At 41.0% G+C, this 15,887-nt stretch overlaps 1 protein-coding gene and 1 long non-coding RNA gene across 5 annotated transcripts in view; one reads left to right on the top strand and one right to left on the bottom strand.

Annotated features, from left to right (window-relative positions):
• The window catches only part of ntrk2a (neurotrophic tyrosine kinase, receptor, type 2a), an 85,943-nt gene extending 70,831 nt beyond the window's left edge, over positions 1-15,112 (bottom strand). For all 4 annotated transcript variants that reach the window (XM_088415448.1, XM_088415456.1, XM_088415462.1 and 1 more), the window contains exons 1-10: positions 14,577-15,112; positions 11,559-11,633; positions 9,354-9,425; positions 8,046-8,114; positions 7,609-7,757; positions 3,058-3,191; positions 2,190-2,322; positions 1,974-2,045; positions 665-913; positions 516-542 (exon numbers count right to left, since the gene is read on the bottom strand). In XM_088415448.1, the coding sequence (XP_088271574.1) occupies positions 516-542; positions 665-913; positions 1,974-2,045; positions 2,190-2,322; positions 3,058-3,191; positions 7,609-7,757; positions 8,046-8,114; positions 9,354-9,425; positions 11,559-11,633; positions 14,577-14,836 (1,240 nt within the window). In that variant the 5' untranslated portion in view covers positions 14,837-15,112. The remainder of the gene's footprint in view (positions 1-515; positions 543-664; positions 914-1,973; positions 2,046-2,189; positions 2,323-3,057; positions 3,192-7,608; positions 7,758-8,045; positions 8,115-9,353; positions 9,426-11,558; positions 11,634-14,576) is intronic.
• LOC148429721 (uncharacterized) lies at positions 5,708-15,384 on the top strand. Its single transcript, XR_015865672.1, has 3 exons — positions 5,708-5,778; positions 7,614-7,748; positions 14,615-15,384. It is a non-coding gene; the product is annotated as an uncharacterized LOC148429721 (long non-coding RNA).
• Positions 15,385-15,887: the final 503 nt, after the last annotated feature.

Here is a 15,887-nt window from a genome sequence, read left to right as displayed (position 1 = left end):
TATTTTAAATTAAAGTTGTAATATTATGACAAAGTTGCCATTTCATTGCGAAATTTCTCAATAATGAAGCTTAGCTGTATATTTATGCTCATAATATTCTGACTTACTGTTTACTTAAAACATGACATTCCTCTCAAGAAGTACATAAAATTTAAAATGAGAACATTGTTCAAATTTGGGGGTGTTTTGTCCTGTTTTTAAATTAATTCTTAAAAACTTAATTCTCTCAAGATTTCATATATTTTCCTATTATTTGGAAAAATGTTCTCTATTTTCCGATTACGTGCTTTTTTTATTTTGTAATCCTATCACTTTTTGTTTCATACATACAGTACATATATGAGAAAAATATATTGGGGGTACTCACATTCAGGTAAAAAAATAAGTTATTTTACAAAATTAATTCATGATGGCCTAATGCAATGTACGTAATGCCATAAAGTAACCTAACAAGTATTCATTTGCCCTTGTAAACATTTCACGAAAGGAAAAATTTGAGCATGGATTTCACTCACCGTAGTAGTAGGAATCTTTGTCAGTTCCTGCACGAGCAAACGATGCAAAATAGTGACGCGAACGTTAGATCAACGAGTTACCAAAGACAAAACCTAGCAATCAATGGTTTGATTTTGCAAAATTCAAATCCTGTGTGCTCCGTAATGACCTGTCAAATGTGGATCCTCCCCATCCCAGGGTTTGTGCATGAAGTGGGCCTCGACCCGCTTCTGGTCTGTACCGTACTCATTTTTGGCCACCAGCGTGTAGAAGCCGTTGTTGAGGTGCGTGGGGCTGTCCAGCTGCAGACAGCCATGATATTCGCGTTCCGTTTCTTCGTAGATCATGGTTTTGATGAATTTGTCCTCCGTCACTGCTTTGTCGTTCAGAAACCACTGCATGTGAGGTTCTGGGTTGCCTGGCAAAGACATGACAAGATTATGACCTTTCTTATAAAATTAGATGACGTAGTTTTTGTCTAATCCTGAAAATCAACTGAAAACCTAGTCAGTGTAAATATATTTTTCTCTTTTTGATTGTTACTTGTCATCGTATTAAATTATGTTTTTATGAAAATAAAGTCCCAACAATTTTGGTCTCAATATACTAGATTTTTTTTTTCCTCTAGAAATTATTACTTTCTACGTTTAAATGCGTGTTTTCTCTCATTATGACAACTTCTAACTGGAAGAAAACAAATTCAAATGGCAATTTGAAAAGTCAAAATTCTTAAAAAGTAAATTTTTCAGCTTTTAACCATGTTACAAAGTTGATTTCTCTCCCTTAACACCCCTTAGGTATTATTTTCCTTCATTGATGCATTTCTAAGCATTCCTTGGTTATTCTGCTCCCTCAAAAAAAGAACATTTATCAGAAAAAAAACGGTGTTGTTTAGTACATCGAGCGCTGCTTTGGGAGAAAAAAGATCAATTGACCCTTGTCACTTTACCACGCTTCGGGGAGGAGCTTTAAAATAGAAGCGCACCGAGGCCGTTTGCGTCACACTCCTCTTGCCGTTACAGTTATTTTGAAGCATCCACTGTCTCATGACATTTACTGCCGAAATATAAGAGAGGCAGGCAGCGCAGTCTCCTGTACCGTACTGTATTTAATAGCACTTGTGGCCAATCCCTATTAATTACTGCCTGGTAATTGTGTCTGTCTTGCTTGGGTCATTTTACTTTTTGTTTAGCAATTTCACCGCAAAAGAGCTGAGCTTTACTGGGCACCCCTGCATTACACTATGAGCAGGAGAAGGACGTACCGGGCGGAAGGTTTGTTTACAGTGGCAGCACTGGCATTGGCATCACATAAAATACTTTAAATACAAATCCGAATTTAAAGGCAACTTTGTTCGTATCTCCGAATGCCCGAAAGACGAATGTTCGTATGTAGCAATGGGTCTATATTGGTAATGAATAAGGAATGCTATTTTTTTTGGCCCCCTCAAAGCGAGTCTATTTGAAAGGCCAGCTTACCTGCAACACTAAAGGGTATGCACCAGTGGTGATCTGAGATGGCGTCACTCAGCTTGGTGATATTTGGAGGAACTGAGAAGATTAACAGCAGTGGACACAAAAAAGAAAGTTAACTCTAGTGAAGCATTAAAAGCAAAAGAAGCACTCTCTTGTCCGGCTCTGCATGAAAGGCTTTCATCTAATTGGATTTTTGCTCTCCAAAAAGGGCAAACGTACAGAGTATGTCCAACAGCAACGAGGACTCTTTCTCGCCGACAATGTTCTCTGCGGTGCAGCTGATCTTACTGTTATGGTCCAACGATGACACGTTGGACAACCGTAGCACAGAGATCTGACCTGATGTCACAATCTGCGGATGGAATAAAACAGGAAAGGAATGGGTGCTCCCAATAGCCTTTTTCTTATAGAACTTTCACTGCACAGTTGATAGTGGTGATTTCATTTTTATATACATTGGTTATCCTCTGTAAACCCTACACATACTGAATAGCTTTGCTGCTTGTGTTCGCATTTACAGTTCTGCATATCATGTAAAATATGTACAGTATGATATAGTATTGTTAGTTATTCTTGCTTGTGCATGAATATGGACATTTTTTTAAGTGCATACATTGTTCTACTAGCAGTTAAGTTATTTTTACTGTAGGTATGACACCTAAGAATATGATATTGCCAGTCCAGGAAGCAAATGCACGGTTATGGCCACAGTTTGACTCTAAAGCTGACGAATTCCAAAGTATAATTCATCCTAATCATCCTCATGATTTCCTGTTGTTTGATTCATTCAAATGTCTTCCATATTAAGCCATCTTCAATTATGCTCAGACAGCACCCCAAATGCAAATATTATCAGTCTATCAGATAAGCAAAAGTGCTACAAAGTGTATAGTTAATCCTCCGAAAAGACATTAGCAATTATTCCCACAATAGCACCATTCATTTCTTAACCCTGTAACTATTAATTTGATTTACTGACAATGACTCCAGGCAATGATGTTTTATTGCGCTCCATTTGATGACTCGCGAGCCATGCTGTACTCTTATGTCGAGGTGTGTGTATGGGGGGGTGGCACTGTGTACGGACCTCGTAGTTTGTGACCAGCGCCATGTTCCAGATGAGATCGGGTGAGGGCACTCCAGAAGTGGCGCAGGACAGCTGCATGTTCTCACCCTCCATGACCGTCACTTTGGACGGCGTCAGCGTCGCCATGGGAAGCTCTTAGGAAGATGAAATAGAGAAGAATGGAGGGAAATGGCAACTTTTCTATTCCTCCCATTAAAATACTTTGCATGCACGAACACAGGCACGATTTCACGCATACGCATCCACACACACACACACGGTCAAAAGAAAGTCCTTGGATCCAAATTCAGCGCCCACGGCGTTCATGTGTGCACGCTCACCCCAAATCCGCGCACACACACAAAAAAAAAAACCACACAGAGGAGCAGTTATGCTCATTACCACTGCACGTCTCCAGCAAAGAGACTGCTAATAAAATGATTGGACACAGTTCTTTGTGTCTCTTGTGTTGTGTGAGTGTCTGTGTGTTTGAACAGGGAACACAAAATGACAAATTTGACTCGTCTGATGAGACTAGACAACAGAAGACAGGTGTCTTTGGCCTAGAACAAGCTCCTCATTATTTTCTGTAATCTGGTCAAAGTCCAAATAATGTACGATATGTTACCATAGTTATTTATGAATTTGTATTTGTTTATATATAAAGGTTCTGGAAGAGAGAACGTCAGACAAATAATAAATGAATATTTTTTTTTACCTAATTGCTGACTGACCTTGACCTTAGGAAGTGTGCTTAAAATCAAATTAAAAACACACAACAAATACTAGCAAATCAAATCATGACAAATTCATTAAAAGCTCTGACTAGCTCTGTAGTGTCAATTTATCCTCAAATGTTGACGCAACAACTCCAGAGCTCCCTCTTCATGGTTTGAAAATGGAATTAATCTACATGGTAACCAGTCTTGGCAATTACAGCACTGTAATTTTACTCCACTAATAATTATTCACTCATTTTTAAAGGATCTTGATAAGCGCCATATAACGGGTTCCATTGTAAAAGTGCTCTGACCAAGCTGCTGTCAATGTCTAGATCCTAATCACGTAATGAAAGTTATGTCCGCCTTGTGCATTAGTTATTTAGGAGCACATAAAAATGAAAAGACAGTCCCCAAAGGCCTACAGCCAGTCAGCAAGAGGAGATGGTGAGGCATTGACAGCAAGTGCGCATTTAACCAAGCAGATTTCTTATCAAGTCCTTTTGTCCGTCGGCCTGTCACCACGGCAACCCACTTATCACCACGGCAACCTGTTCCACCGCTAGAGACACGAAAAGACAATCGCTTCGGTTAAACCAGCCTGCCATGTTAGAAGCACATGTCTGATCGGCCATCCGAAAAAAAAAAAAAGCTTTGTCCAATTAGGGTGTCTATATCACCAAACATGAGGCCAATTGTAGCTTGGAGAACATGAGAGGATTCTGTTGGGAAATTATTTCCACGCTTGGGTTTCCATGGTGAAACCAGCCATGACATTGGGTGATTGTAATCCCTGCTTTGAGAGGAGATCAGAAGCAAGAAGGGCTAATCAGCATGGCGGCACAACCAGCAAATATTATGTTGGGTCTGAGCTTTGGCTCAGTTACAGCCGACCTGCGCCTCAATGTGAACATCTGGAAAATCGCGGCGGAGGCCTATTTTATGAAACACACCGCAATATATGAATACGAATAAATTGTGTCTTCGCCCGCACTCCTCGCGTATTGAAGGTATTTTCTTGAAGTTCGGGTCATCTATCAGAGGCCTGGAGATTGAAGGTCCTGCACAGGATCTTCGCTGTTCCCAGTATTGTACTCTTCGGCACACAGATGTCAGACGCTGTTCCCAGAATCTGCTGGAGCCATCCATCCGGGCCCCTAATACCCCGCTCTCTCATGGTACTACTGTTGCCTTTACACCCCACATTTTTGCCTTTACTTCGGCCCTTGGTATTTCTCCAGCATTTCAATTTACAAACAGTCCAAACAGTGAACAAGGCGGGGGATGCGGCATTGACTGATTGGGCTGGCACATCATTCATTCATTACTGTTTACATGCTTTGGTACGCTCTTGTTTTGTTTTTTTTTCCTGGGAAGGAAAAGGGAGACCTCTCTTTGAGGGGGGGGGGGGGGGGGGGGGGGTTATTTTCTTCAAGCAGATGGGACATCAGAATCCGACATGTTTTTGTGTTATAGTCAACAATATCGCAAGTCTACAATGTGACTCTTCAGTCCACATTGTTCATTTCATTGCAGATTCGCCTCATTGAACCCAATTAGTCTTTATAAATAAGTTTACATGTTTAAATGTCAGTAGACCTTCCGTTTGAGAGCACCCATATGGTTTGAGTTAATGTCATTACTCTTAAAAGACTTAACAATCAAATTAAACATCCGCTTTAATAACATCCCCATTTATCATTGTACCTTGTGCTTTTAATTCCTTCCCCCTTTTATTAAATTCCCAAGTTCCCATAAAAAAGTGTGGTATTACAACATTCGAATCCCGCTGGTTTAAGTCACTCGTACTCAACCTAAGCGCTCCTATAATTTAGATGGCAGGAAATTCAGCAAAAGTATGAACGTACGAAGCCATCTGGTCTCCTTAGTGGCTTTGTTCTGTTCTTTGCCGCCTACATGTGTGCTTTGTCTTTGTACACAGGGAAAATGTTGCCAAAACCTCAGAGACTACAAGTTGGAAATGGAACCATTTTTGTGATTTTTGTCGACTCGAATAGAGATGGTAAGAGGCATTTTCTGAACTGGAGCTCTTTTTACATATTACTGATGTACTGCGATGAATGTAAAGTGAAACAAGTTTGAAATACAGATTAATGTCGAGCTATTTAGCAGAATGAACCAAACTGCATATATCGTGCGGTGATTAGTTTTGAAGGAGCAGACTTGAATTTCTTGGATTTTTTTGACAATGTTTAATTAACAGTGTATATAGTGCGGTCTAACTATAGAAAATGGATATATGGTGTTGACTTGTCTATTCTAAACTGGAACTGCAGCATTAAACAGAGTAAGGCATATGTGTGAGATCAGTACAGGCCTGAGGGCACGGTTGCCACTCTGTCACTGACAAGTGGACAGACGGACAGTAACACACGCAAACAGACAAACACCCTGACGAAGCAAAGGCTAACACTCCATCTGGAGCTTTTCAAGTCACTGTGTAACCCTGACAGCCTCGGGGCTACGACCAGATCGTGTCGACCTCCTCATGTGTCACTCGGCCAAAGGGAAGAGAAGCGGGCTTCCCTCTAACGCCAAAAATAAACTCCGCCAATGGACAGTGGAAGGGGGCAGAGGATCAATGGGAATTATCTATGACGTCGTCAGCTTCCTGCAGACACGTTTTTTTCTTTCTATGTACCGACTGCGGACCATGACACTCACCCTGCCGTTAAGTCTCTTATCTCATATGGGAACAATCGTTTCCAAATACAAGCCAATCAGAAGTGGAAATGTGTCAGTGCTTCCGACCTGGTCAAGATGGAATGGGACCAACACCGTCTCGATTAGAGCAATTCATGAAATACAGACGTTTAGATACTCTAGTGTAAAAAGCATGCAAGGAAAACCCCTAGTCTGCAGCAGGACGGTTGTCGACAGTACACGCGCTCGTATAGTAAATGACATTGTGCTTCGCTGCAGGCCTGCGTTTTTGTGTTTTATCGGTGTTCATCCAAATGTTCCGGGTATTTTATTTTAGGGCTTAAATATTTTCCATTGCATAGATAACACGATCCTTCGGGGAAAAATAGACTTTGCATCTCTGCAGCTCATTAATCTGAATCCAAAACTTGAAAATGTTGACACTCTATTGCAACTGATCAATTATAGATAAATGTGGATAAATAATCTCAAATAGTATCTGTGTTCCAGTTAGTCGTTGTGTGTCATCCACTTGAGATGCCTATTCTCATCTGGAAAAAAATAAAATAACATCTGATGAGCCTATTTGAACTCTGTAGCTGACCAAAGCAAACAGCCTTGCATAAAATTTTCAATGCGACAACATCTGCGTTTTGTATACTAGTTTGCTAGTTTCAATTTGCATTATGTGTAAAAATAGCATTGACAAGAATGAACACATTAACAGACGACTTTTATAACATTTAAAAGTAAAGAAATAAAATAAGATTTTTAAGTGTTTTAAAAGCTCATACTGAGAAATTGATCCAAGAATGTTTTAAAAATGTAATCAAAGATATAAGAAATCAGCAATATTTTTAACCTGTTTTTTTTTGGGGGGGGGGACATTTACATTTAGGCAGCACCTAAAACATACATAAGTCTGTCAAAAAAATTGTGAAGTTTTACAGGTTACCTGGACATATTAAACAAATTATGTGGTGGGACATTATTTGTGTCAACTGAGTTTTTTCTTTGTTTCTTCCCCACATCTTAGTAGTCATTTTCGTTTAGTTTGACACTACTTTCATATTCCATAAAATATATACCTCCAAGTTCATTAGCATCATCCGTGTCAAAAAGGCGGGGCACTATATTATGTGTTTCAATGCAGGTCTGGGCTGTAACAGTCTCAAAGATGTGTTCTCACCACAGTTGGCAAGCTTGAGCCTGGACAGAAGTCTGCGTCCTCCACCGTCCTCGATGCAGCGCAGTTCCTGGGTGTCAGCCTCCTCTCCTAGCCATAGCTTGATCCACATGTTCTCACAGGAACAGTGCAATGGGTTTCCTGTAAGGATCCTACTCACACACACACACACGCAAGTGCGCATGCAAGCACACACACACACAAACACACACGCACGCACACCAACGCACACACACACTGCATACTTAATGCAGACAGTCAAGGACAGCCATCAGCTGATGGCGAGACCAGGATGTAGGTTTGCATTCTGTGCCGGTTCAACAAGGACATACTGGGGCCAACTTACATGAACGTTCCCATGATTATATTGCGTGACACATCAATGACAGTGCATCATTTTATCTTTAAATTCAACCCTGCCTTGCCATCAGTCTACTCACATGTAAGAGATGTTGAGGTGTCGGAAAATGGTCCATGACAGCGATGACAAGTTGTTATCTTTCAAATTCCTGCCAATCAAATGGCGATGTTATTTGGACTATCACAAAGGAAATTCACTGAGCTTTATTGCATGCAATAATAGTGACACTTGTTTCGTGTGGCCTTAGCCTGTAATCATACATTAATACATACATTAATACAGTGCGTCTCAATTATATTTTACCAAGCCCCCCCTGGGAAAGAGAAAACTTTTTGCACCCCCACCTCCACAACTCGACGCACTGATTATAAAAAGAATTATCCATAAACATGAAGTATACCTAAATTTGTGCCCTTTTTAATATTAACAAAAGAAAAAAAACACAAATCAACTTTCAACTGTTAAAATGGCTATATGGGTTACAGCTTAGTCTAAAACAGAAATCAAAATAACCAAGTGCATCAAAGTGCCTGAAACTACAACAACAAAATGAAAATTCTTTTTTTTAATCGCGATTACACTTCACATGACAAAGGCAAAGCTTTTTCCCTGGCGTCATCCGCGCGCCCCTGGCACCCCCCCGCCCCACCACTATTTGAGAAGCACTGCATTAATATTTCTGCAAACAATGCTCCTCTCATTTACTCAACTGCAGATGGAAGTAGTTACTGTATGTTAAACAATGTTACTAGTATACAGTATAACCATTTATGCCACGGAAAACTAGAGTGTGAAACCCCTGGTTTCTGGTTTTTGACAAACCTTTTTTCAATTAGTATTGGTTACAATGGGTTTGGTTTTATACAGAGGGTTCTTTTTCCTTCTTTTTCCAAACCATCCTTTGCATATTTTTGCATTGAAACATCTGGCTTGGCTAGGGAATAGTTGCACTTTTGGCAGCTGTACTAACAAGCAGGAAACGTTGAGTTTGTGACTACAAGACCCACGTTTTGGACATGCAACTTGGAGGAGGAAAACCAGTGTTGTCATGACAATCGCAGTCAAAACTGGCGAGGATAGGATGAAAATCACAGAGGAATTAGCCTTTGTTTGAAAAGACAGACCACCTCAACGTTCTTACCTGTGCTCCTTTTCATTTTATGGACAAAGAGCAATTGTTGCTACTTGATGTGATTGCACTGCGGCAACCCACCGGAGAGCTGCCGTTCACCAACGTCAGGTATGATTTTTATGTATGTATGTTGGAGATACGACAATTTAGCAACATTTTTTTATTTTAAGGAGGGCAAGTGTTTTTGTCATTAAGCTGTATTGTAATATAAACCAAACGGAAGCTGCAAAAGAAGAGTGTGGTGTTAAAACTCACAGATATTGTAATTTGACGTTGTTCTGAAAGGCCAGCTTGGAGACGTACGTCAGCCTGCTGTTTGTCACCGTTCTGAAACACACAACAAATATCAGTACAGAAGTGACAATTTTGACAAATATATTTTTAAAAAATGTGCTTTGCATATTTCTATCAGGACTCGTGCTGTGACATACTGTGGCACATATTAAAGGTGTGCTTCACTATTTATTGGAGGTCAAGTCCCATTTTTTTGAGATACAATAATGTATTTATGCATCCCCACTAGCCACAGTTAACATGGGATTGTGGTGTATATTGTGTCTTTGGAGTATAAATTAGGCAGTTCACCTGTTTTTACTCATTATCAGCCAGCAACTGAAAATGACATCACAGTTGCTCAGGGCTCAAGTAATGACTCGGCTCAGCCGACCTGGCGAAATCCAGAAAACGGGTGAGTCGTGAATGATAGGTACCTGAGCCCCTTAGGCACTGCAATAGCCGTTTCAGTTGACAGCAAGAGGTAAAATGGCTACCCCCTTGAGATGAATGATGAGTGAAATGTACTGCTTAATCATATTCCACAAACACAATATGTTCATATCAGTGGGACTGCAAAGAATACAGTATATTATCGGAAACTAATTTTTGACTTGAATTCCCTTAAGAGGCAAGCCATGCACGCGGGCCTTGCTTGGTGTTTAGAACTGTTTTTCGCTGAAGCTGTGAAGTCATTTGTGGTTACTGGATGTACTTCTGCCTGCTTGCTTAGACTTTAGGAACTTATGTTAGGAATCCAAACTGGACTGAAATGTGAGTCACACCAGAAGCTTTTATTAAGCTGATTACAGCCTTTGCTTGTCGGTGTGTGTTTGCATGTGATTATGTATACATGAGACGCAAAGAGAGGACTGCATTGTGATTAGCACAAAAGCAACTTGCTTGAGTGAAGCCCGTTTTTAACATGCACTCTCACCTGCCGTTTCAGGACGGTCACCTCTCCAGTCCGTTTTTTTGTGCCAATGCAGCAAGACTCGTCTGACTTGCTTTAGTTCTGGACTAAATTGTCAAATGCACATCTTTTTTACTATGCCGATTAGATTCAATTGGATCCATTGCTGACCTAGGATGTCTGTGTGGGGCAACACTAACTCTAAATTTGGATCTGGACACAAAAGGCTTATGAAACTGATGACTTTAGGGCTAGTTTGCATGAGGACGCTTGGGGGCTAAAATAGTCTCCCGCAAGTGACTTTTGTTTATCGGGACTTGGGGGACTTAAAGATGCGGAAAATTCAAACCACCGTCCAGAGTGAAAAAGTTGAACGCGCTCCGCACTCAGACCGCTTACGTCATTTATGCGTAGCGTCACAAACGCGGTCCATATATCTGAGCATTTTTCATTTTGCCTTCTTTATAGCCTGAAGGGACGCACAGAAGTAACTCAACTTCTTTGTCTGTCCAAACAAATTTTTTGTTGCTCTTTGCAAGTAATTGTTGTAAAACACAGAGACAGAAGGTTTTTTTTTTTTTTGCATGCATAGTTGAGTTACAACACAGCACCAGCGAGCCGCCTCACGTGCATCTACAGTAGAATTCCACACACTCTCTCATCCGTATGTACGAATATTTTTTTTCTGAAAAATGCTTCTCCAAAAGCAAAATGCATAGTGGGGGCCACATGCCACTTTTGCGTTGGCTGTTCACATAGTCTTCAAATCAACCTAGCCTAAATATTGAACTATTTATGATTCAAATGGAAAAACTTAAAGCTATGCAGAAAACTAAATACATTCAAATTAGTCAAACCCATTGTAAAAAAACAAAACAAAATAAAGAAGGACATGTAAACAAATTGAATATCAAATTAAAAAACATTTTTAAAAACTTCCAGTCAGGTAAACACTTGCATCTATGCATTTCATACAATGTTCATCTGCCCTCAGGTCGCAGTTGAGCAGGGTCCAATCTCTGGTGACTTAGGGTGAAAGGCGAACAAACAAATATTCACACTCATTTCACACCTACGGAGTCTTCATTTAATCGAACGCGCATGCTTTGGAATGTGCACAGGGGAGAACATGTAGACCTCCTAAAGGAAGGTCAGAAATTAAACCCCCAACCTCAGAACTGTAAAGTGCATGTTCAAACCAATCACCCACACTTATGCATGATATCAATCTCATCATACCGGTGTCCTCTTTTAAGCTCTTCCGATCTACTCACAGGTTCCTGAGGTTCTTGTAGTAGTGCAGGTCCTTGTCGTTGATGGACGAGAAGCTACTCTGGTTGGCAATGTAGCTGTCGGGAGATACAAACAGCGCGTCAGGCGGCCGCCTCATTTGTTCGGGCAAGCAAACATTCTTGAGCGAGACAAAGCGCTGCTGATAAAGGGAGTATAATTACCAGTCAAAGTGTAAAAATGAACGCGAGAAGGACAGCCGCATGCACGCATACATCCGAGCACAAAGAAAAGCAGGTCCATCCCAAAACCATTTTGTCGAGATTTTCAGTACAACTGAGTATTTCGGGCGAGGCCAGGCACATAAACAAGAATGCTGGTGACACTTGAGAACACTCTGTAAGGATCAGCCTCAGAACATAAAGAAAATAAATGTATTTGTCCTTTACGTACTCGCAAAGGCATCCAAATAGCATTCGAGTAAACAACACTAAAAGGATTTCAAAAGCTTACTGAACACGGTTAATGGATACGAATACAGATATCGTATTAGGTGCGTGGCACGGGACACCCTCAACTGATTGCCAGCCAATTGCAGGGCACACACAGACACACAAGCATTCCCACTCAAAAACACACCTCAGGACAATTTAATATGCCCAATAACATCTGCTATGCATGTTTTTGGAGTGTGGGAGGAAGCCAGAGTGCCAGGAGAGGACCCACGCGCGCTCGGGGAGAACATGCAAAAGCCAGAGCGCTGCGGATTTGAACTCGGGTCCCCGGACTGCGAGGCGGGCGTGCTAACCACTGCTCCATGAGTCGCCTAGTACCAAGTTAAATGAATAAATGTAATGGATTGATATGATTGTAAAGCAACAGACAATTATTATTTATCTTTTATTAAAGCGTGTGTGCTGGAGTGAAGTGATGCAGGGTGAAACAGAAACACAATCGATAAGAAAAAACAGCATACTCAGTGGACACCTGGACTTTATCATAAAGTATTCCAATATGCAAACGCGCAATCAATAGCAAGGATTCCAAAATGGTATTGTGCAAGATTAAAAAGGTAATGGCCTTCTGGTACCTTCATTTCCTCCAGGAGAATGACTCTCTTGGTGATAAAAGGCTTTGATTTTATTGTTGTGTGTAAGCGAGAATGAGATGCACCAGCATTTCTGGTATAGTGAATGGGGATGTGTGGTTCAAAAGTTTAAAAACAATCTTATAGATGATGACAGCATACTTCAACACACCATGTGGCGTGTGCAGATGGCTGGCAAGAGTTTTTGAGTGCATTTGTCATTGAGTTGTATATTTTTCCCGCAGGTTCGATAAGCAACGTTTCTTTTGAAAAGAGTTTGAATTTTCTAAGTCTTCTTGTCAGTATGCACTGCAATACGCTTTTGGATGACTAGGCACGGGTGCCTAGGAATAAACATAAAATAAATATTAAAATGTGTACAGTTAGGAGTTAGGCTTATATGGCCCGTAAACATCTTTTGCAACAGTTTTTTTTTCATGTTTTCTGATTTATTTACTCAAGGCGCTTTAAAATTGCTGAGAAAATGAGATTTTTTTTTCTAAATAAACTTTTAAATTACCGTGTCAATAAATAACGTGAGTAAACACCAACATTCGGGAAATCCTTTCCAAATAATGGAAAAAAATAGATGTATAAAGTCAATTGTAAAAAAAGAAACAAAAACATTTGAAAAAGATGAAACAACACTTGCTGTTAAAGAGTAACTAAGATAATGTTAAAACAAACTTTCAAGGAGCACTTGATAATAAAGCTCAAGAATTTATCTCTGACAGAAAATGATCAGCGTCAAGGCCGTCTATCTTGTGCCAAGTCAGATAACAGCGGACAATCTCTGCTTGAAACACTTTCACCATCTTATATAACCTGTTATGTCGCTCGTGCTATTGATTAATCATTGTTTATAAATGATCGCTTGAGCCTGATCAGCACAAACATTGGCCCTATAGATCCTTATTTACCTCCCTCTCTTTTTACTCAAGAGTGACTTTATTTCCCTCATCGCTGCTTGTGGACCTCATAAATAGACAATCACAGTCATCCATTGTCTGTGCTAATATTTGGACAGCACATGCTGTTTGGCTTGTATCACTTTACAGTATTCGACCAAAGCAGTAATCTCTAAATTCCAGTCATCCCATTTTCTCCTCTTGCGCTTGCGCTTATTATGGGGTCACGGGTGAGCTGGAACCTAACCTCCCATGACTTTCAGCAAGAGGTTTGCACCCTGGACAGGTCGCCAGCCAATCACAGAGCCACAGACAAACATCAACGGTCTTTACTGGACCAGTCAGAGTCGGAAAAACCTCCTAATTTAGGGTTGTCTTTTTAGTAAATAAAAATGAAGACTTGTAGAGTTATACTTTAGTCATACGAAGACCTAAAATGCTAATCAAAATGGAATAGTCTTATAATTTACACTCTGCAAAATAAGCACTTAGGCTTTTGCCAAACGGGCACCTATTGCCTACATTACAGCTTCGCACATCTTGGTATTTTCACAGTCAGCTTCGTGGTGTTGATGCTCTATGACCTGAAATGACTTTCACTTCACAAACGAGCATTAGCAAGAGTTAATATTTCCGAACATCTTAATGTGAGTGCATTTCAATAAGTTGTGTTTCCAAACGTGTGACTGTACTGTAGATGAATCCAACAACATACATGCATTTGGAATGTGGAAGAAAGCTGGAAAAGGAGAAAACATGCAAGCATGGTGACAACTTGCGAACTGCGCAAAGGAGCCGAGATTCGAATTCCGACCCTCAGAGCTGCGAGCCTCGAAAAAATAATGCTTTAAATGACGATGAGTCTGTCACTCAACGTTGGCACCCTCGTTCCCTTTATGGATGCTAAAAAATAGTAATAATATATATATTTTTTTTTTTAAACAACAAACGCACCACTACAGATGTTTGCTTAATGATTACTCTGGCCGAAGACGTCAGCCGCCAAGCAGGCGAGACGCGGTTAGGATTCGTAAGAATGCGCACGAAAGAGAAAAAAAAGCCCTCACATGTCAGTGATGTTCTCCATCTCCGCCTCGCTCTGCAGGAGGGGCAAGGTGGAGATGCCCCTCTCCGGGTCCACGCAGGAGATCCTGGTGTTGCTGCAGGCACAGGAAGACGGGCATGCCTCGGCGGACAACCACGGGTCCCCGGATCCCACCGCCAGCCCGACCAGAGTCAGCCACAAGCACAACCACCAGCCCTCGGAGCTCCTCCACGGCGTCGGGGCCCACTGAGCCCCGCAAGCGCCGGCTCTCTGTGCGCTCATGTCGGCTTGCAAATCTCAGCCAAGGCGCGCCGAGCAGCCCCCACGGCCCGAGCCCCGGTCGGCTGTGGGGATGAGTGCAGCCAATCAAAGAATTGGGCTAGCAGGGGGACATAAAAAATACAGGAGTATATCCTTGAGGGGGTGTGTAAGCAAGCTAGACAAGGTGTGGGGGGGAAAAAGACAATGCCCAGTTTGCTCCTTTTATCCCCTCACACAAAGCCTGTGAAATCCTTCTTCAGTGCAGCTAAAATCACACTGTCACACTCAGTGCATTGTGCCAAGAAGGCTCTCTCGCCCATCTCCCTCTACTCGAGCTCAAGCTCTCTCTCCCCTCCTCTGATTGGATGGATGGATGGATCCAGAAGGCAGCTCACGTCACTGTCAACTTGCACTTCGTGACGGTTGTCCAGTCTGCAGGACAAGGGGTCCAAGATGGATTTCCCCCCGAAAAATATACTTACAGCATTTCCCCAAATAAAATATAAACAGTGCGTTCAAATAGCCAATGCAGTAAACCATGAGCTATTGATTGCCGTAAATTGTTGTTATAAAACCAATTAAAACTTTTTGCCCTTACATGAGCACCAAATATAGCGACACAGTTTTGCTTCCAAATGCGCTATCTTGTCACAAATTGCCATGCAAATGCAATAAACGCTGTATCGTCTAAAAAAAAAACGTTTTTGTTTTACAAAAACATAAAAGGGCTTTTTTGAAGAAGCCTGATTTTTTGTTTTATGATTTTTTTTTTGCTGTCAAAATTTTTCTGTCAATAGTGTATTACAGTACAGATTTATTTTAAACTTCTCACATGCAACAATTTAACCCCAAACCCATGTAATTTCTCCTGAAAACATATTTTTTCCCATTTAAATAAAACATTTGTATGTTCACCGAAGAAAAACACTAGATTGAATATGCATATTTTGCTATTTCACCCCAAACTGTCCCATTTAATTACAAGGTCCCCCCAATAATTGTAAATAGTTCACACACACACACACACACACACACACACACACACACACACACACTGATATTCATCGCTGCA

Source organism: Hippichthys cyanospilos, chromosome 1 (assembly GCF_059441005.1).
Source record: "Hippichthys cyanospilos isolate Australia breed blue-spotted pipefish chromosome 1, RoL_Hcya_1.0, whole genome shotgun sequence".
Classification (NCBI taxonomy): Eukaryota; Metazoa; Chordata; class Actinopteri; order Syngnathiformes; family Syngnathidae; genus Hippichthys; species Hippichthys cyanospilos.
Note: the sequence above shows the minus strand (reverse complement) of the source record. Positions and strands in the feature narration are given on the sequence as shown.